The sequence below is a fragment of the Pongo abelii genome, chromosome 17, assembly GCF_028885655.2.
Source record: "Pongo abelii isolate AG06213 chromosome 17, NHGRI_mPonAbe1-v2.0_pri, whole genome shotgun sequence".
Classification (NCBI taxonomy): Eukaryota; Metazoa; Chordata; class Mammalia; order Primates; family Hominidae; genus Pongo; species Pongo abelii.
In genome coordinates this window covers 32156097-32176974 of record NC_072002.2, presented here as the reverse complement: position 1 = coordinate 32176974, position 20878 = coordinate 32156097, and the positions used below count along the sequence as shown (strand labels likewise).

Here is a 20878-nt window from a genome sequence, read left to right as displayed (position 1 = left end):
CATTTCCCAAAATGAAAATAAGACCTTGTCATGAAGCTTTCTGATAATTTAATTCTTGTCTGTTCCCATCAAGGCTAAAATATGCCCAGTTTTGACCTCTGTACATGAGGTGACAGATGCTGTTATAGGGAACATTTAACCTGACTGGCAACTAGAGAGAAATGCAAGAAGTAAAATCATTAAGAACTGTAATCAGTTCAACATTCTGTTTATAATTAATAATGAAAGATATTAAACTATTACTTAAGTTAACCTTTGTGTAATGGTTATACCTATCAGCACAGAAAAAATTCCAGCTAAATGTTCATGCCAATTTAGCTATGAAGTTTTAAGATTACAAATAGCTGTACCTTGAACTATTCAAAATAGATTTTTCTTAAAACAAAAAAAAAGCATACACTTTACAGACAGTAAAATTAACCCTTTTGTAGTGTACAGTTGTTAGCTGTGACCACACATTGCTGTAGCCACCACTATAGTCAAGATACAGATCAATCAGACTGCTCTCCAAAATGCCCAAACCCATTTGGAGTCAATCCCTCTTCCCCACCCATGCCAATCACTGATCTGCTTTCTGTCCCTAGTCTTGCCATCTCTGGAATATCATATAAATGGAACCATACAGTATGTACCTTTGGATTCTGGCTTCTTTAGCTTAGCACAGTCCACGTGACATTAATCAATATTGCTGTATGTATCAGTAGTCTGTTCCCTGTTAAGTAGTACCCCACTGTATGGATGTATCAAATGTTTATCCATTCACTAGCTAGAAGATATCTGGGTTGTTTCCAGGTTTTGGCAATTACATATAAAACTACAGGTTGAGTATACCCCTTATCCAAAATGCTCAGGACCAGAAATTCTTGAATTTTGGATATTTTCAGATTTTGGAATATTTGCATATACATAATGACCCAAGTACAAACATAAAATTCATTTATGTTTCATATACACCTTAAACACATAGCCTGAAGGTAATTATAGAAAATATTTTCAATTAATTTTGCACACGAAACAAAGCTTTAACCGCATCTTGACTGAGACCTATCACCAGGGCAAGTGTGGAATTTTCCACTTGTGGCATCAGAGAGTTTTGGATTTTAGAGCATTTTGGATTTCAGATTTTTGGATTAGGGATGCTCATTCTGTACTACAAACATTTGTGTACAGGCATTTGTGTGAACATAATTTCATTTTATTTGGATATTTTAAAATGGGATTGCTAAGATATCTTTTTACAAAGTTGATTTTACTGGTATTTTTTGTTGTTGTTGTTGTTGTTTTGTTTTTTTTGAGACGCAGCCTTGCTCTGTGGCCCAGGCTGGAGTGCAGTGGCGCAATCTCTGCCTCCTGGGTTCACACCATTCTCCTTCCTCAGCCTCCTCAGTAGCTGGGATTACAGGCGCCCGCCACCACGCCCGGCTAATTTTTTTGTATTTTTTAGTAGAGATGGGGTTTCACCGTGTTAGCCAGGATAGTCTCGATCTCCTGACCTCGCGATCTGCCCGCCTCAGCCTCCCAAAGTGCTGGGATTAACAGGTGTGAGCCACCGCGCCTGGGCTTTTACTGGTATTGTTTTTAAGGTATCTTCAATGTCCTTGGGGGAGCCTGTTATTAGAGAAATCCTTCCTTTGTAAAATAATGTAACTTTTTTAAGTTTGGATTTTCACATGTGGGATTTGCTTAAAATGTAAATTCACCTCTATACTGGTGAAAATTCAAATTCATTTTCTCATGGTCTTAACTTTTTAAACATTGTATATCCTCAACAAATTACATAAGCTATAATTCAGATGTTTTACTCATTATTCTTCCTAATGTTAGTTACAGGGAGATGATGGGGGAAAAAGTGGAGAGGACACTAACTTACCCCTTCCAATTGCCATTTTAGGCTGCGTGCGTTGGCTCACACTTGTAATCCCAGCACTTTGGGAAGCCAAGGCAGAAGAATTACTTGAGCCCAGGAGTTGGAGAGCAGCCTGGGCAATGTAAGGAGACTCCATCTCTACACAGAATTTTTTTAAAAATTAGTTGGGTGTGGTGGCGCATGTCTGTAGTCCCAGCTACTCCGGAGGCTGAGGTGGGAGGGAACACCTGAGCCAGGGTGGTGAAGGCTGTAGTGTGAGCCATGTTTGTGCCACTGCACTCCAGCCCAGGCAACAGAGCAAGATCCTGACTCAAACAAACAAACAAAAAAACTGTTTAAACCCCAAATGCCATTTTACATACCTCATCTGATTTAATCCTCACAACTAGGTGAGGTAAATGTTATATTCATTGTACTAATAAGAAAACTGAGGCCCACAGAAGCAACTTACCTATAGTCAAGCAGTTACCCAGAGACATGACCAGACAAAAGCCCTGGTATGTCCATCTTAAATACCCATGCTCGTTTTACTGAAACCTAAAATAGCTCCTAAAAATTTATGGAATTTTCAGGCTATGTGTGGGTAGGAATTTCATAAAGGCCTTTAGAAGGCTATGATGATTCTTCCATATGCTACCATACATGAAAAATCTTAAGCCTTTTTTTTTGAGATGGAGTTTTACTCTTTTTGCCCAGGCTGGAGTGCAATGGCACAATCTCAGCTCACTGCAACTTCTGCCTCCCGGGTTCAAGTGATTCTCCTGCCTCAGCCTCTCGAGTAGCCAGGACTACAGGCGCACGCCACCACGCCCAGCTAATTTTGTATTTTTAGTAGCGACGGGGTTTCTCCATGTTGGTCAGGCTGGTCTCGAACGCCTCACCTCAGGTGATCCACCCACCTCTGACTCCCAAAGTGCTGGGATTCCACGCCTAGCCAAGCCTTTTATTATGAGTAGTCTTACAGATACGATTACATTATGATCATAAAAGTGTGTTTTAAGAGGTATGTCCTTATCCTAAACCTTCTAAAAGAATTATGTAGTTAACCTATTTTAGTAGCGACTACTGATAACCATAAGCAACTCTAAAATAAGCCAAGAAATCTGATTATTTGGCTTAATTTCACATACAAAAGGCACACAATTTTAGCAGCTATAGAAGCCATGTGTAGTATTTTCAGGGTTGACTATCACTGACATTGGTGGCATACAATTTCCTTTGAAACACTCCAACTCTATCGGAAGTTTTTTCTATTTACACACTGACCTAGAAGTCAGGAATCTGTACGATTCTTCCACCATCAAAATTACAGCCCCAGACTGGAAACAAAGTAATATATTACTATAGGTTCTATGTCTAGGGAAGGACATGTTAAACTTTGCTCATCCCCCTTATTTCCCATCTCATCCTCTCTCACCCATTAAAGAACTTTAGTTAATATCACAGTTAACATTAACACAATTAGGACAAGTTCAAAATGTCAAGTAATTACTTGTCCTAATTGTGTTAATGCCCTGGGTTGAAGGTCCCTCAACCTGTACCATATGGTATCCTAGTAAATAAGGGTAAGAACAAGCCAGATGGACTACCATTGCAACTCCTGTAGCTAAGGTGGCAGCTACTGAATTAACAAGCACATGCAGGCCCAAAGTTCACAGTCAGTACTCTCAATAACCGGGGTTGAAGGGCTTCTTATCAAGAAGTCTGATAGAGCACCTGCTTTAGAAAGCACGCTACACGTGGAAAAAAGCATGTAGACTGCCTTATCAAAAAGAAGATAACTCAAGGATTAAAATAAATTTGGTTTTAGTGGAATCCTGAGCCTTTCTGTCATTTGTCTGCGTGGATTGTTTATATGTTTTTTTAAAATGTTTAACGGCTACCCTGGGCGTTCAACCCACTAAACATTTCCTGAGGTGTGCTCAATTTCTCTGACAAATGTTCATAAGCATACTGGCCATGAAACTGTACCACTTCCCACACAAAACAGGGGACTTACTTTACTAATGAGAGCTAGCTAGGAGTCACATGAAAATTCTTTTTAGTATAAGAAGAAATGATGATTAACCCAGTTATGGAAAACGATACTTCACCATGGAACAGACAGTTCATTAACAAAGAGTACTTAACTAAGCCATAAGAGCCTTTGGATCCACAGATATACATCCAAAAGTCATCGTTCCCCAAGTCTAATTAATCATAAACAGCTGGGACTGGGTGTGGTGGCTCATGTCTCTATTCCCAGCACTTTGGGAGGCCAAGGCGGGCAGATCACTTGAGCCCAGGAGTTCAAGACCAGCCTGGGCAACATGGCGAAACACAGTCTCCACAAAAAAATACAAAAATTAGCCAGATGTGGTGGCACGTGCCTGAGGTCCTAGCTCCTTAGAAGGCTGAGGCGAAACGACTACTTGAGCCTGGGAGGCAGAGGTTGCCTCCTACACTGCACTCCAGACTGGGTGACAGTGAGCCCTTGTCAAAAAAAAAAAAATCATAAACACCTGAGAAAGCTTCTAAAAATAAAACTTCCTAGAGAGGAAGCTAAAATGAACCCTGTGGTGTTGGACTGGAATTGGAGATCTCAGTATGAACCCATGATTTTAAAGTATATACACAGGTAACTAGATGCACGAGCATTGATGTGTTTATACCTGAGCTAGAAAACACACTCAAATATCCTAACTCTCTATTAAGAGGACCTAGAATCAAGGATACTCTCAAAATGATGTGCACATCTATGGCTCAGATCTTGCTTTCTGAATATCATTCTCCAATAAAAGGAACCAGGGCTCCTTGGAGAAGCGGTTGATTCATTCCATGGCTGTGGGCAGGAAAATACAAGATAATGAATGCTGGAGCATCTTGTGGAGCCAGAGACTGGGAAATGCTCAAAATCAAAAGAGCAAACGTATGTCAGAGAAAAAACAGGAGTATACTCCCAAGAGCTAAACACAGGACAATGAGCAACAAAACAGGATTACTAGATTATAATCGGTTGAATAAAATATCCTTGAGTCCTCACTGATAGAATAAATTAATATATAAGTGAGAAATGACAGCTCTTACAGATGAATTCTAATTAATGAAGAAAAAATGAAGAAACTAGAAACTCACTATTGGAGTATATCACAGTATTATTTATGGAAGGCAAGATTCATCAATGGATGTTAAAAACAGAAGACAAAAGTCTGAGGAGAAGCCAGGCTCGGTGGTTTACGCCTGTAATCCCAGCACTTTGGGAGGCTAAGGAAGGTGGATCATCTGAGGTCAAGAGTTCAAGACCAACCTGACCAACATGATGAAACCATCTCTACTAAAAACACAAAAAGAAGCCGGGAGTGGTGGCACCTGTAGTCCCAGCTACTCAGGAGGCTGAGGCAGGAGAACTGCTTGAAGTCAGGAGGCGGAGGCTGAAGTGAGCCAAGACTGTGCCACTGCACTCCAGCCTGGGCGACAGAGCAAGACTCTGTCTTTAAAAAAAAAAAAAAAAAAAAAGTTGAAGGAGAAACAAGATAAACAAGATGTCTGGATATTCTCAAAGTATTTTCCCCAAGATACACATTCATTACAAAAGGAAAAAATTTTAACTCTGTAGTAGAGAAACCTGGAAGACACCACCATAATCAAGTGATCGGGAAAACTTAAGACACACTGACCTCAGGGACTCCTGGTATGACTCACTGAAAAGGACTTCTCAGGTATTTTGACCAAAACACACAACCTCAATCTAATTATGAGGCCACATCAGACAAACCGAAGTAGAGACAAATTCAACAAAATATCTGACCAGTACTCATCAAAACATCAAGGTCATGAAACGCAAAGACTAAAGAACTGTCACGACTGGAAGAGACTAAGGAGACAGGACAATTCAAGGTAAGGTTGGGCTATGGAACAGAAAAAGGACATTGGTAAGAAGAATCTGAATGAAGTCTGTAGTTTCATTTTCAGAACAAAACAAAACAGTTATTCTTGGCCTCCACTACTGCCTTCAATTCTGCTTCAGTCTGTCTGGGAAATTCATATTTTCTTTTGAAAGCTCCACAGGGATTCACTCAGTGATGAGTCAGATGTGGGCATCACCGTCCTTGGGGCTCACTTCTCACCCCCGGTGCACGTTGGAGTCACTGAGGTGCTTGGGGAATCCTCATGACCAGGCCACCCCATCTGCAGATTCTAGTGCAAGCACTTTTGAAAGCCTCCAAATGATCCCAGAATGTAGCACATCTCAAGCTATGTCTCAGGACCACAGGTGCGTGGAATGACTCCCAAACCCTCTTGTTTTCTTGACAGCAAACAGAGCTGAAGAAGGGTGTAGTAGTTCCTGTTCTTTTCCTCCCTCACTTCCTGGCCTCAAGTGATCTGCCTGCCTGGGCCTCCCAAAGTGCAGGATTACAGGTGTGAGCCACCATGCCAAACTGAGATTTTTACTTAGATCCTTTCAGAGTTGTGTCCATCTCCTCTAGGCCAGGCCAGCAGCCTCACTTTTTGGGACACCTAAAGGCACAGTGATGTAACTAAGGTGTGTTTTCCCAACGCATGAAGACTACAGCTGGATCACATCTACAAAACAGGGCTCACCAGGCACTCTAACGAACTGAGTATGCCAAGTATGTAATCAGGACTAAGTATCCAGGCAAACTCAACATGGTAGCACTGATATAGCCATTTGCTGGATATCTGCCCAGCTGTGTTATTCATAAACCCAGAGCAGCAAAATATTCAGACATATTAGTGGAGGGAAACAAAAAAAAATTGATTTACATGCATCTACTGGACTCAGTTGTAGTACAATAAATATTTGCTAAATGAAGACAATTTTGTTTCCTCTACATTAATAGGCTTAGCTATGCAATATACAGTGTGTGTGGAGGCAGTCTGTGTGCATGTATGTTTTAATTGTAAACTACTTCTAAGTCCTTCCTTACTGAAAACAGATGGGGGCATAAATATAAAAATGAATAATAAATAATTTTCAAATAGCCAAAACATATTCATGTCCACGGTCCCAAAACTACTACTCCCCCCCCCCAAATTCCTGAGCTCATCTGTGGCAAGCATGCTTTGAAAATAAAGACTTTTAGAGAATTTACTCCCCCAAACTGCCTAACCAGTAATCTTGTATGGTCCCCCAATATATCCTCTTAGCAGGCCTCAGAGTTTTCATTTCAGTGCACACTGTCACTTGGCTAGTGAGCCTACCAAAGCACACCTGTAGGTTTACTAGAATCCTCTTCCTCCAATGCAGCTACTTCTGCAGCACTTAAGGAACCATCACCCATTCACAGCTCAGTGGCAAGAGCACAAACACTCCTAAAACTTAGGGGAGTTAGGGGGGAGGAAAGGTATAATTTTCAAGCCCAAAGTTATTAGCTGTGGAGAGTGGGAGCTAAAACATGGCTTTGAAAATGGAACTCAAAAAACGTTTGTCTCAAAAATTTTGGTGAAACTTGGCCCTTATCCAGAAAGAAAGAGGAAATTCTTGCATTAGCCCTTCCTCCCCCTTGTTCTAGGACTCAGAACTCTGGTTGAGTTCTCTGGCTAATTATGAGACAGTTAGGTATAGCAACATTATTTCTACGAGGAAATAAAATTTCACTCAATTAAATAATTACTTTTTTGAACACTGGCCATGCTAGACTGGAGGAACATAGTTTTAGACTTGTTTACCTAGAGTTGTTCTAGGAATCTGGGCAGCAATCAGTAATGACAATGTGTTATGGTTCCCCACCACCAACCTCAGCCCCACCCCAAATCCCGGGTGGACTTAGGGTTTCCTAACTTAGCATGAAGCACTCTGCCTCGCATCATGTGCCCCACCTACAGGGTGACTTGCCACCTCTGACCACTGTTTGTGTTGTTAAATCTGGTTGAGCTTTTTGGCATCAACCAGAGGTGCCCATGTCCTTTGATAAATAGCTCACAGAGATGAGGATTGAGGGACACTGTCCTCAGGGCTTCCTGGAGTCCCCTGCAGCTGGTGAGGATGTGAAGACCCAAGATCAAGTTTCGCTTCCGCCGGACAAGAGGTCTGGGCTCTGTGCCGGGGGTTCTCTCTGACAAGAATGGTCAGGTGACCTCTAGAGTCCCCCACAGCTCTAAACTGCAGAAAAGCTCCAATTCTATAAGCATTTCTGAGGATTACAAGTTTGGCTAAGAACTCCTGTAGTATATTCTGCCCTAAATGGGGTGAAAATATGGCCAGTAGATTATTCTGGGACTTCAGGGTATTTGAATATAAAATAATTTAGCTTTTTCCTTAGCAAATAAAGGTATTGTCTTCACTTGTTTCAAAAAATATGAAAACATGGTCTTTGAAATTTCCCAATTTCTAACAAAGCACAGAAATCTTCTCATGGTTTTCTAAATCATGATATGATACATTTATATTCCCAAATCACAAAACCATGAGGAAAGACTCTTTCAAAACTGAAACTGTCACCTTACAAAAGGGGTGCCCAAAAAGGATGTGACTTGTAAGAAGTGTTCAGGTCACAGAAGGCCTGGACCCCGAAAACCAGGGTTCTCCCTCTCACCACACACACCCAGGTTATAAAGTCAAACTCCTATATAATCATTACAGGCTACTAAGCAGATATCAGATCCTTATCCCAAACATTAGCATTAAGAAAACTCATGTTTCTCATGGGACAGGGAGGTGACTCATTAGACTTCAACGTTCTAACGGCAACATAAAATGGGACCGTTAATAAAATGCAGCCTAAGCAAACACCCCTTGACCTCTTTCTGGAAAACACCAGCAGACACAAGTCTTAAGAACTTCCTGTGAGGGACAGTTTATGTGTGTTAGTGCTACTTAATATATGAATGTTTAAAGTATTTCGTAAAAAGTTAGCAAGGTTCTCTATTCTCCCTTCTGACCTTTACAACAAATGTGAGTGAGCCAATATGCGTATACATTCTATAATATTACAATGTTGATTTCAAAAGCAAACTGCCTCCCTTGGTAGCACCTGACTCTTCCATTCATATTCAAACCACGTCTTTCCATTAGTTCCTGAGAACTCTGAACAAGTACACTTTTACTAACAGATCCAAAAGCAAAAAGCAGAGTGTGATAACATTTTTAAAGATGATAAACATTTGTATAAACTTAAAACTAAAATCAAGTTATGAGCCACAGATTTTAGAAACCAATTTTTGTCTCACTGATTTTATGCTTGTTTTCATAAAAATATCCATCCTTAATTTTAAAAAATAGCCTTGAAAATAGTGTTTCCTTTCTATTATTTTTAAAGGAAAGCTTCCACAGGTAGAGTTACACTGTCCTCAAGTCACTTGATTTTGATTCCTTAATGCAGATTTCTGGGACTTACACTAAGCTTATACAACTTGTTCTAAGTTATATCTTGTAACAAGAGAGAAAACTCTGGATTAAAGAAGTTCATACAATTTATATTTTCCCCACATATTTCAAGCTTACAAAAATTTCTTGTTTATGATCACAGAAGAAAGCAACTGCAGCCACTCTCTCTCATATATCCAAATACAACGTCAGCTTCAAAATATTAGTTTACCATTCCAAAAATTATGACTAGGCCAACAAAAACTGTAACACTTTTATATGATTTTTACTACTACACTTAAATGCAAAGAGAATGTGAAACCAAATATATTATTTTTGAAACATAATTTTTAAAAATTCTCAGTTTAAAACAGCAACTTCATTTTTTTCCTAGGAAAAAAAAGTCTTTTGTTAAATAACAACAAATAGAGACAGCAGAAAGATGGCACAGTCAATGCAGGAGGGCAGGTAGCCAAAGATTTCTGTTCAACATAACACTTAGAAGTTAATAAAATTCACTACAACATTACATTTTCCTAAGAAAGGGCATTAGTCTTTTTCTTTTGGTGGGTACCATCCCCTCGTCTCTCAGTAGTGTCCAGATTGAGCAAGCAGCGAAGGGAGCAGGGACATTGGGAGATGTAACTCACCAGGATACCAGGAGGGGACTTGTCATGGTAAACATCTTGAGTTTTACTTAATGAGCCTTTACAAACCTCCTCATCTTCCTTATCATCTTCTAAGTAAAACATCTTGAAATTTAACTAGCATGTCTTTTTTCAGAGATGAAGGTGTATAATCAAAACAGAAAGCTGCTCTCTTGACCAACTGAGTACAAACTGCTTGCAGACACAGTTATATGGCTAAAACTGAAAGGAAATGGTTCTTAAAAAAAAAAAAAAAGCAATGCATACACAAGTTTACCAATGAGATTTGCTCAAAATACCTCAACCCCTTCTCCCCAGAGGAGATAAGCAGGGGCATGGGACAGGTTGTGCCATGTGTTTACACTGATAGGCACCAAGATCTGCCCAATCACATGACGGCCACTGCAGCTTCCATCACACAGGACAGGGATTGAGTTAATGATTCTCTAAACCAATCACATCCTCATTTTTTAGAAATAAAAACAGCTACTATACATATGGAGAGTGATCTTACATAAGCTAATCACGTAAGGGAAGTAATTTACAGACATTTTCCAAGCAGCAGGGAGCTTCCCAAAGTCAGCCAGATTACATGCCTCCAAGAGCCCAACTATTGAACACTTTTCCTTTGTCAGACTGGTGTGACCCAAGGTATTTTCACAATTCTGGGAGATATCCTGCTTAGTACTGTATATAACAAGCAGAATTTATTAATTTCGAGAATATGATAATGCAACATTGTAAAATTCAAACATTCCTGGTATTTCCTTGGCAGCTCTCAGTAAGTCAACGCATCGTAATTTTAACTGAATTTTTCTAAAAGCCGCAAACACACTTAACTCACATGGACAAACATATTAGATTTCTGAATTAAGATACACTATTTTTTTCATACCATTGTCTAGGATTGTGCTGCTCATCACAAACAGCCATTAGCCACATGTGGCTACCAAGCACTGGCAGTGAGGCCAGCACCAACTGCAATGTGCTCCAAGTGTAAAATACACACTGGATTTCCAAGACTAAGAATGAAAAGAGAATAAAATAATCTCATAATTTCTAATATATACTACATGTTTAAAGGATATTTTGGATATACTGAGTTAAATAAGATATTACATTTACTTTTACCTAGTTTTTTCTTTTTCCACTTTTTAAAATGTGATTACTAGAAAATTTGAAATTACACATATGGCTCACATTATATTTCTATTGGACAATGCTGCTCTAAGGCCCCGAGACAATCTTGAGAACAAGGTGGGGAAAAGCACATTCAGGCAAGTTATAGGTAAGGAAGAACTGAGGACAACTGGATTGTTCATCATTCCTTTTAAAGTATTTAGTTAATTCATCAACAATATACTAGCTGATCCACATCCATTTAATCTTCACATTAAACCTTTTTCTCTGCATCTAAACTTCACAAAAGACAAAATTTTCAAATGTTTGACCAAGTAATAGGTGTCTGGTGATGCTCAATACAGTAACACACCACCAAGGTTCATATAGTAAAAACATTAAGTGGCAGAATTAAAAATCAATTTCACCAAAATTAGAAATGGCAAAACTTATCTTGCATGCAGCATGTTTTCCTGCTTGCCTTCTAGCCCAGCATAGTATCGTGGGCCTGCAGCACACCAAAGTGCCCAGTCGCTTGCGATCTAATTCAATACACATCATGTACACAAACTCCTACTTCCAGAAGAGAATTGTTTAGGTTTTTATGGCCTAAATTTTATGCAATGAATAAAAATTTAAATCTTTTCATCCATGATCTACTGCAGTTCAGGATCCTTGGCATCGGATGGTAGTGATAAAAACCAGATATTGGGGTGCTGCCCGTGGAGAAAAATGGAAGAAGCCAGAGGTCAGCAAGAAGGGGAGGCTAGTAGGAGAAAGAGAGATTAAATAGAAACCTAAGAAGGTGAAAAAAAGAAAAGTTAGAGGGGCAGAGGAAATAAAATGTAGAAGAGATGAGAAAATATTCAACTGGATAGCAGGAGAAGGGGAAAACTGTAAGGAGGGTGGACAGAAGAAAGACAAAAACCATATCCATTTTAAATGTGAGGAAACTGAGGCCCAGAAAGAGGTCAGGCAATTAGCCCAATGTCACCCAACTGGTCAGCAAAGGTGCCAGGGAGAAGAAGCCTCCCAGTTTCTGGTTCAGTGCTTTTTTGTGTTATGCCAAGCAGAGACCAAGAAAGAACATGCTGGGGATCGGCAGGAGGAGGCTGACAAGAGGCAGGAGCAAAGGCTTAGCAAGTGAGGCGTGGTGGAGATCCAGCAGGGCAGAGGTCAGCGGGTAGAATTCTGCTCAGCAACTCTTGCCTACAACGCAGCTTACACAACAGGCGAGGCACCCAAGCCGGTCATTTGGGGGTTTCCTGCTAGTGTTTGTATCGTTTCCTTGTTTTAGCTGATGACTCCCGGAATGTCCTGACTGCAAGGAACATGTACTATGGACCCATCAGAAGTGAGCTCATTTTCTAAACATCTGTGTTGCCAACAGGCACACACCTAAGTTTCCTCCTATGGCCACCTGTGGATCACCCTGACCTTCAAGGCTGGTAGCCAAAGTTCTGCTTCCACCCCCACTATCTGCAAGGTGGCACTTTTCAGTCTTGATGGATAAATGTTAAAATCACAACCAACAATTCTTAATCATCCCTATGATTTTCAAAGGAAAACGCTACTGTATTGTCAAACTTTTTCTCTACAGGCTAAAATAAAAATAAATGAATACTGAGAAAAGCTACTTTTTACTTTTGTATAACATCTTCAATCATCTTTTTTAAAAAGTGCATAGAATTTGGAAGTCTTTTTCCCAAGACTTAACTCTTTCAAAAAAAATAGTCTAACTTAGGGAAACAAAGCTAAAATGCTAGTTAGGAAAAACAGAATCTTGTTCAGATTCCACAACTTTAATGATGCTAAGTAAAATATATACCTTTTTTGTTTTTGTTTTTTCTACTACTAACCCCGTAAGTATGTAAGACTAGGTATACAGGGCTTTTTAAGAGGGTATAATGATTTATTTAAAACTTTCTAGCTAGAATTTGCTTATCTGAAGCTGTACTAACCTGGTTCAACAGAAATACCTTTACACCACAAGCATGTTATTTTACCATAAAACATGAAAATAATTGTACTCCCTCCAGTGGCCATACTATGGAAACACAACACCTTGCTCCTGGATTACCAATGAAGATATGACAAAACTAAGTTTTGATTATTAAAAAATCATGAAAATATTTTATAACCTCAATTACAAAGAATTTCATAACACCCACCGGAATTCCTCTATAGTGAAGAACCTAAGTGCATTTCTGCATTTTCAAGGCTCCTCATGACAAAGGGAACATGTAAAGGACCATGGCTCACCTGAAACAAATGTTTTCATTTAGAGCCAAATGGCTCTCAACATCTACAGGAAAGCATATGAAGTGTTTCTTCTCCTAAATGGAATCACTTATAATTCACTGTTTATGAAAACAACCCCAAAGGGACTGACGTTTTATTCAAAACCAAGATAAAATTCCTCTTGCTACCACTCTTGGGTTTTTCAAACATTTGTAGTTTAACTGCTCATTGGGTAATCGTTATATAGTTTACTCAAGTTCCAGTGTTTCATAATATCCTCATACAATCTCAAAATTCTAAACAAGATAGCTAGTGGCTGGCAATTTCACTGAACTGTGAGTGAATAAACAAATGCAAACAGATCTTTCCAGGAACAGAAGTGAAAAAACAAGGGAGGGTCTCCTGAGGTCAGAGGCCCAGCTTAAAGTGACTCTCCCAAAGATAAACTTCTTTGAAGACTTGTCATTTATCTTTAAAATTCACACATTTTGTTGTCTATTCTGATAAGTCTATTTTTTTAATGTGGGGGGGGAAAAAAAAAAAAGAAAGACTAACTGGCCAAAGCTTTCTTCTTTCAAGTTCAAAGGTTAATGCAACACATTTACTGTAAGAATTAGAGTATGCTCAGTGTACATATCGCAGTTTAAGGAGCTTAGGACCAAACAACCTCTGCGGTCTAACCCTTCCAACACAAATGTTCGAGGTCAAGCTTTTACCCACTATTTGGAGACAAGAGAGACAATACTGAGAGTTGCCTGGCTGTAGCAGTCAAGTGCATCTGAACATTAAGAGAGTAAAGCTGAACAGCCTAATTTAGGATCAGAATAATTATGGCCTGACTCATGTCACAACTTTTGCATAACATTTTCAACAAAATAAAGCCAAAAGAAATGGAAAACCCCCTGTTCTGCTCCTGAGGCCTCAGTTGCTTGACAGGGGTGGAGGTCGGGGGTGAAGAGGGGGCCTGTTAATTGCCTAATTGTTTCTGTTTAAATGTGTCTTTCTCTTCTCCCATTTCACCTCTGAATAGCAGTTTGCACAGTGATGACACCCTTAAGTATACGATTTTCTGTTCTAGGGTTATATCACCCCCATTTCATTCAAACTAAAAAAATCCTGTTGAAATGCAAGTCTTACTATCATCAAATTTTAAAACACTAAATAATTTTCAAAGTGTAGTGCTTTAACCTTTTCAGAAACAAATTACTTGTTATAGACTCACAATAACAGGGGTGGCATCACAACACTGAGGCCAAGTGAAGGTGCTGGAAGAAGCCAGTGCTGGGTTCCTATGCTTCAGATCAAAAAGTGAGATAGCTTAAAGCTTGTCCCCAAAAAACAGCAACAAACAACAAATAAGGTGAGCAAGAGTTGATTATATCATTAAGACAATCCAAAGAAAATATAAGTGAAAATTATCACAAAATGTGTCGGCACCATGTAGGAACCCCTCATCCTCACATTCCTTGACTTATTTTTTTCCACGTGGACATTTCAGGTCCATCTTTGACTCCAATTTTCTCTTCCACAGCTGGTTCCTCCCAACAGTTCTAATTCAAGATTTTCTCGGCCACCTGAAAAACTGGTGATGGTTGTTTAAACTGTTCTGTTGCTGTGATCTCTTTCAATTACTTAAAAATTTTTTATTTAAAAGATACTTGTAATCAGCTTTACTTAGTAAATTACTCTTAGTAATTACTCTTCTTCCTGCCACCTTCTTCCATCTATAGAAACGAACGGCTGCTGTAATGTTAAGTACTGTACTTAGAAACCAGGAGGGTGGATCACTTGAGGTCAAGAGTTCGAGACCAGCCTGGCCAACACAGTGAAACTTCATCTCTACTAAAAATACAAGAACTAGCTGAGTGTGGTGGCTCATGCCTGTAATCCCAGCTACTCAGGAGGCTGAGGCGGAGGTTGCAGTGAGCCAAGATCATACCACTGTTCTCCAGCCTGGGCAACAGAGCGAGAGACTGTTTCAAAAAAAAAAAAGAATCATCATGAGTGCTGCCAGCAGGCCAGATGGGTAACAGTATAAATTACTGATCTGTAGCCTTAAATGGGTCCCCAACAGAATCTGGCAACCCTCCTTTGTTTCTGTGGTCAGCTCTCTCTCCAAATTTCTGGTTCTTTTTCAAACTTCCATGCTTCTCAACCTGACCATATTCTGCCACTCTACTTCCCCATCAGAACGTGCAACATTCCATATTCTTGAATGCAGACTCATTTATGCTCTTCAGGAGAAACGGCAAAAATGACTAATATACTTTGCTATGAGAATAAAGAATTTAGTTTCACAATGTTTAGAAATTCTAATGCTATATTTAAGTGTTATGAAGAATTTTATTTAATTGGTGAAATTTAAATTAAAATGAAAGTAAATGAATTATTAAATTATTACACTTAGTGAATCTGCCTACTTCAATCTAAAGCTTGACTAAGATGTGTAACAAAAAGAGAAAAACTGAAACACTGATACTCAGTTTTATATGTAAGTTACATTCTACACATACAGATGAATCCAATTCCAGATGGTGGCAGTAATTGCATTCTCCAGTGAGGGTAAAGCCTCAATGCACTAAGTAGTAAAAGAAAAGGGGAAAAGTTAGTCAGCTTTGCTACTCTTTCAAGTTAAATGCTGGTAATGTCTAAGATTTAACCTTGTAATGTCAAGACACAGATAGGATTCAAAAAGCAAAGAGGCATCTGAAAGTTGCAACATTAGAAGAAATGCTCCCTCTTCTAAGGATAAAGCACCACTGAAACAGAACAAGTGTGACATTTCATTTTATTTTTCTTCCAGACTCAACAAACTTTAACACAAAAAGGCTCTCTCAGGAACAGGGCATTTAGTTTGTGTAAAAATCTTCAGCCTTTGCAACAAATTAATTGTATTCAGTTTTTAAAAGTATACTTCAAGTACAACATAGGTATTTGTATTCAAATCATAGAAGAAAACACAATCCTGGCAGCCAAGCACTATTTATTTAGTATTCACTCTAAGCCACACCCTGGAATTAATCCTTTGCATATATTATCTCTGATCTACACAATTTTCATTAAAGACAGATTTGCTTTATCTCTATATTTTACAGACGAAGAAATGGAGGTTGAGAGAGAGGTTATGTTAAATATCCAAGGACAAACCAGCTAGAGCTCAAGATGTCTTCCACAGTACCTTCTTAGACTCATTATTTAAGCTGAAATTCAGATTTACTATGCTAACTATTTCTAAAATCTCAAACATTATGCAATGCATCTAAAAGAAAAAAATGCCTAGGAATAAATTTAACGAAGGAAGTGAAAGCTTGTACAACTAAAATTGCAAAAATCACTGAAAAAAAAATTAAAGAGAACCTCAGTAAACAGAAGGACATCCGTGTTCATGAATAGGAAGACTCAATATTGTTAAGATGCCAATATTACCTAAAGCGATCTTCAAATTCAAGGCAATCCCTATCAAAATTCCAAAAGCCTCAAATTCACATGGAGTTACAAGGGGCCCTGACTAGCCAAAATAATACTGAAAAAGAGCAAAGTTGGAAGACTTCCATTTCTTGATTTCAAAACTTACTATAAAGTTACAGTAATCAGGCTGGGTGCAGTAGCTGACGCCTGTAATCCCATCACTTTGGGAGGCCAACGCGGGCAGATCACTTGAGGTCAGGAGTTCGAGACCAGCTTGGCCAACACGGTGAAACCCCGTCTCTACAAAAAATACAAAAATTAGCCAGGTGTGGTGGCAGGCTCCTGTGGTCCCAGCCACTCGGGAGGCTGAGGCAGGAGAATCGCTTGAACCCAGGAGGCGGAGGCTGCAGTGAGCTGAGATTGCACCACTGCACTCCAGCCTGGGTGACAGAGTGAGACTCTGTCTCAAAAAAAAAAAAAAAAAAAATACAGTAATCAAAACAGTGTGGTACTGGCATAAAACAGACATACAGACCAATGGAATAGACTTGAGAGTCCAGAAATAAACCCAAACATTTATGGCCAATTGATATTTGACAAGAGTACCAAATCCACTGTATGGCGGAAGGAATAGTCTTCTCAACAGATGGTGCTGACACAACTAAGTTTCTATATGCAAAAGAATGAAGTTGGAACCCTACTTTACACCATATTAAAAAATTAACTCAAAATGGATTAATGACCTAAAACCATAAAACTCTTAGAAGAAAACATAGGGTAAATCTTCATGATCTTGGATTTGGCAAATGATTCTCAGATATAACACCAAAAGCATGAGTAACAAAAAGTAGATAAACTGGATTTCACTAAAATTACTTTTTTTTTGTATCAAAGGACATGATCAAGAAAAAGAATCATACAGAATGTAAGAAAACATTTGCAAATCGGGGAGTTTAACTCTAGAATATATTTAAAAATTCCTACAACAACAAAAAGACAAATGACTCAATTAAAATATGGGCAAAGGATCTAGATAAACCCTTCTTCAAAGAAGATATACAAAATGGCAAATAAATACATGAAAGGATGCTCAACATCATTAACCATCCGGGAAAGGCAAATCAAAACCACAATGAGATACCAATTCATACCCACTATGATGGCTATAGTTTCTGTTAAAAAGGAACAGAGTGGCCAATGGCCATGACTACTGCAATACACACCTCACCCATGACTCTCCATTTATGAGAAAGACATATTGCAGTGGTAGGAAACAGAGACAGAATGTCAAAGATTACTAGTAGAAATGGATGGAATAACAGGTTCAGAGCCTGACTGACAAAACAAGGGTTGCATTTCAACAAGGAAAGATACTTCCTACTTCAATCTCTGCTCCCCCACCGGCAGGGACAATGATATCACCTCCCTCCAGTCTTCTGGGTCCTCCTCACCCTGGTATGATGCCAGCACCCCATATGGGGCCCTCCTCCTGAGATGATGCCAGTGGGACCTGCTCCTTGAATGAGGCTGCCCATGGGAGGCCACATGCCAATGATACCTGGGCCCCCAATGATGAGACCTCTTGCTTGTCCCATGATGGTGCCCACTTGGCCCAGAATGACTCGAGCAGACAGAAAGGATAGAGGGGAGGCCTCCCTATATCAGTTTTATATTACTTGCTCTACTTCACCAGGAGATCACAATGCTGTGACCCTGGGTGTTTTCTTATCAGCCTGATACAGAAAAGGTGCTCCCCCTTCCTATTAAAGAGAGAATAGTTTTGGAGTGGAGAAGTGGGACAAAAAAAGTGCAGTTTTTATTTATATTGTGAAATATGAAAATAAAATTGTCAACTTTTTTTAAAAAAGGAAAATATATGTTAGAAAGAAAACTGGAGAAACTGAAACACTTGTGCACTATTGGTGAGAATGTAAAATGGTGTAACCACTGTAGAAAACAAGTTTGGTGGTTTCTCAAAAGCTAAATATGGAATTACCAGGCTGGGCACAGTGGCTCACACTGGGGCGGACTAAGGTGGGAGGATCACGTGAGCCCAGGAGTTAGAGACCAGCGTAGGCAACATAGTGAGACCCTGTTTCTACAAAAAATAAACAAAATGAGCCAGGTGTGGTGGTGTACACCTATAATCACAGCTCCTGAGAAGGCTGAGGTGGGAGGACTGCTTGAGCCCAAGAGGTCGAGGCTGCAGTGAGCCGAGACCATGTCACTACACTCCAGCCTGGGCACCAGAGTGAGGGCCTGTCTCAAAAAATAATAATAAGGCCAGGCACGGAGGCTCACGCCTATAATCCCAGCACTTTGGGAGGGGGAGGTGGGTGGATCATGAGGTCAGGAATTCAAGATCAGCCTGGCCAAGATGGCGAAACCCTATCTCTACTAAAAATACAAAAATTAGCTGGGTGTGGTGGTGTGTGCCTGTAATCCCAGCTACTTGGGAGGCTGAGGTAGAGAACTGCCGAACACAGGAGGCGGAGGTTGCAGTGAGCTGAGATAGCGCCACTGCACTCTAGCCTGGGCGACAGAGTGAGACTCCAACTCAAAAAAAAAAAAAGTATAATACAATAAAAAATATAGAATTGCCATATAATCCAGCAATTTCACTCCCAGGTACATACACAAAAGAACTGAAAACAGACATTTGTACACCAGGGTTCACGGCAGCATTATTCACAACAGCCAAAATGTGGAAACAACACAACTGTCCATCAACAGATGAATGGAGAAACAAAATGTGTTATATCCATACAATGGAATATCATTCAGTCATGAAAATAAGTGAAGTTCTGATACATGCCACAACATGGACGAACCCTGAAAACATGCTAAAGGAAATAAGCCTGACACAAAAGGACAAATGTCATATGATTCCAATTATGTGAAATATCTACAATAGGCAAATTCATAAATAAAAGGTAATTAGAGGTTACCAGCGACTGGGGGAAATGGAGAGTTATTGCTTAATGGTTACAGAGTTTAGAGTCATGAAAAATTTTGGAAATAGCAGTGATTGTTGTACAACATAGTAAATGGTAGTTAATACCATGAAATCATACATTCAAAAATGGCTGAATCTTACTACAATTAGAAAATTATGCAATGGGGCCAGGCATGGTGGCTCACACCTGTAATCCCAACACTTTGGGAGGCCAAGGTGGGAAGATCTTGAGTTCCAGGAGTTCAAGACCAGCCTGGGCAATACAGTAGTGAGATCTCATCTCTATAAAAAATCTTTAGGCCGGGCGCGGTGGCTCATGCCTGTAATCCTAGCACTTTGGGAGGCCCAGGCGGGCAGATCACAAGGTCAGGAGATGGAGACCATCCTGGCTAACACAGTGAAACACCGTCTCTACTAAAAATACAAAAAAAAAAAAATTAGCCAGGCGTGGTGGTGGGCGCCTGTAGTCCCAGCTACTTGGGAGGCTGAGGCAGGAGAATGGCGTGAACCTGGAAGGCGGAGCTTGCAGTGAGCTGAGATAGCACCACTGCACTCCAGCCAGTGAGACCCATCTCAAAAAAAAAAAAAAAAAAAAAATTTAAATATTAGCCAGGTGTGGTAGTGTACATCTGTAGTACTCAGAGGCTGAGGTGGGAGGATGGCTTGAGCTCAGGAGGTTGAGTGTGCAATAAGCCATGATTGCACCACTGCGCTCCAGCCTGGGAAACAGAGCGAGACTCTGATGGAGGAAGAAAAAAGAAGAAAGGAAGAAGGAAGAAAGAAGAAAGAAAAAAGGTAGAAGAAGAAAAATAGGAATTAAAATTATGCAATAAAACTCTAATTGAAATGTAAAGCAATGTCAATATAGTCCATAGTTTAAAATGAGAATATATTCGTTCTTGGCTATAAATATCATCTTCTATTCCTATACTGTTACAAACTTCCTAGGTTATTTGAGCAACTCACTGAATATCATTAACCCTCAATTTCCTCACCCAAAAAGTGAATTTCTAGATAATTTCTATGTATCCTTCTAGGTAAAACAATCTCACATTTCGAAAACTATGGCTTTCTGAGCGTTCAACTCTACTAAGTAGAAAGCAAAGTATTTCCCACAACTTAGTTTTTACCATGAGCTTGGTGATTCCACAGCAATAACTTCAACAAAAAATTACGTGTAACTTTCATTTTACGTATACCTACACACAACAGAGAGCTTCTTCCTTCAGTCAAAAATTACACTGGACCACAACAAATCCACTTCTGATCTCAACACAAATTCCTAATCTTAGCTTCTAAACATCTAGAAGTAACCCTAGAGAATATATATAGCC

At 39.6% G+C, this 20878-nt stretch overlaps 1 protein-coding gene and 1 pseudogene across 3 annotated transcripts in view; one reads left to right on the top strand and one right to left on the bottom strand.

The window, feature by feature from the left end:
- Nucleotides 1–20878, bottom strand: part of LPIN2 (lipin 2) — a 99136-nt gene that overhangs the window by 58785 nt on the left and 19473 nt on the right. Inside the window, exon 1 of one of the 3 annotated variants that reach the window (XM_054537701.2) lies at nucleotides 9824–10009. The exons of 1 other annotated variant lie outside the window; for it this stretch is intronic. In XM_054537701.2, coding sequence (XP_054393676.2) covers nucleotides 9824–9925 — 102 coding nt within the window. In that variant the 5' untranslated portion in view covers nucleotides 9926–10009. Of the gene's footprint in view, nucleotides 1–9823; nucleotides 10010–20878 lie in introns of those variants that run through there. One more of the 3 variants, XM_054537700.2, reaches the window with a different exon arrangement.
- LOC103892950 (U1 small nuclear ribonucleoprotein C-like) lies at nucleotides 11591–18325 on the top strand (annotated as a pseudogene).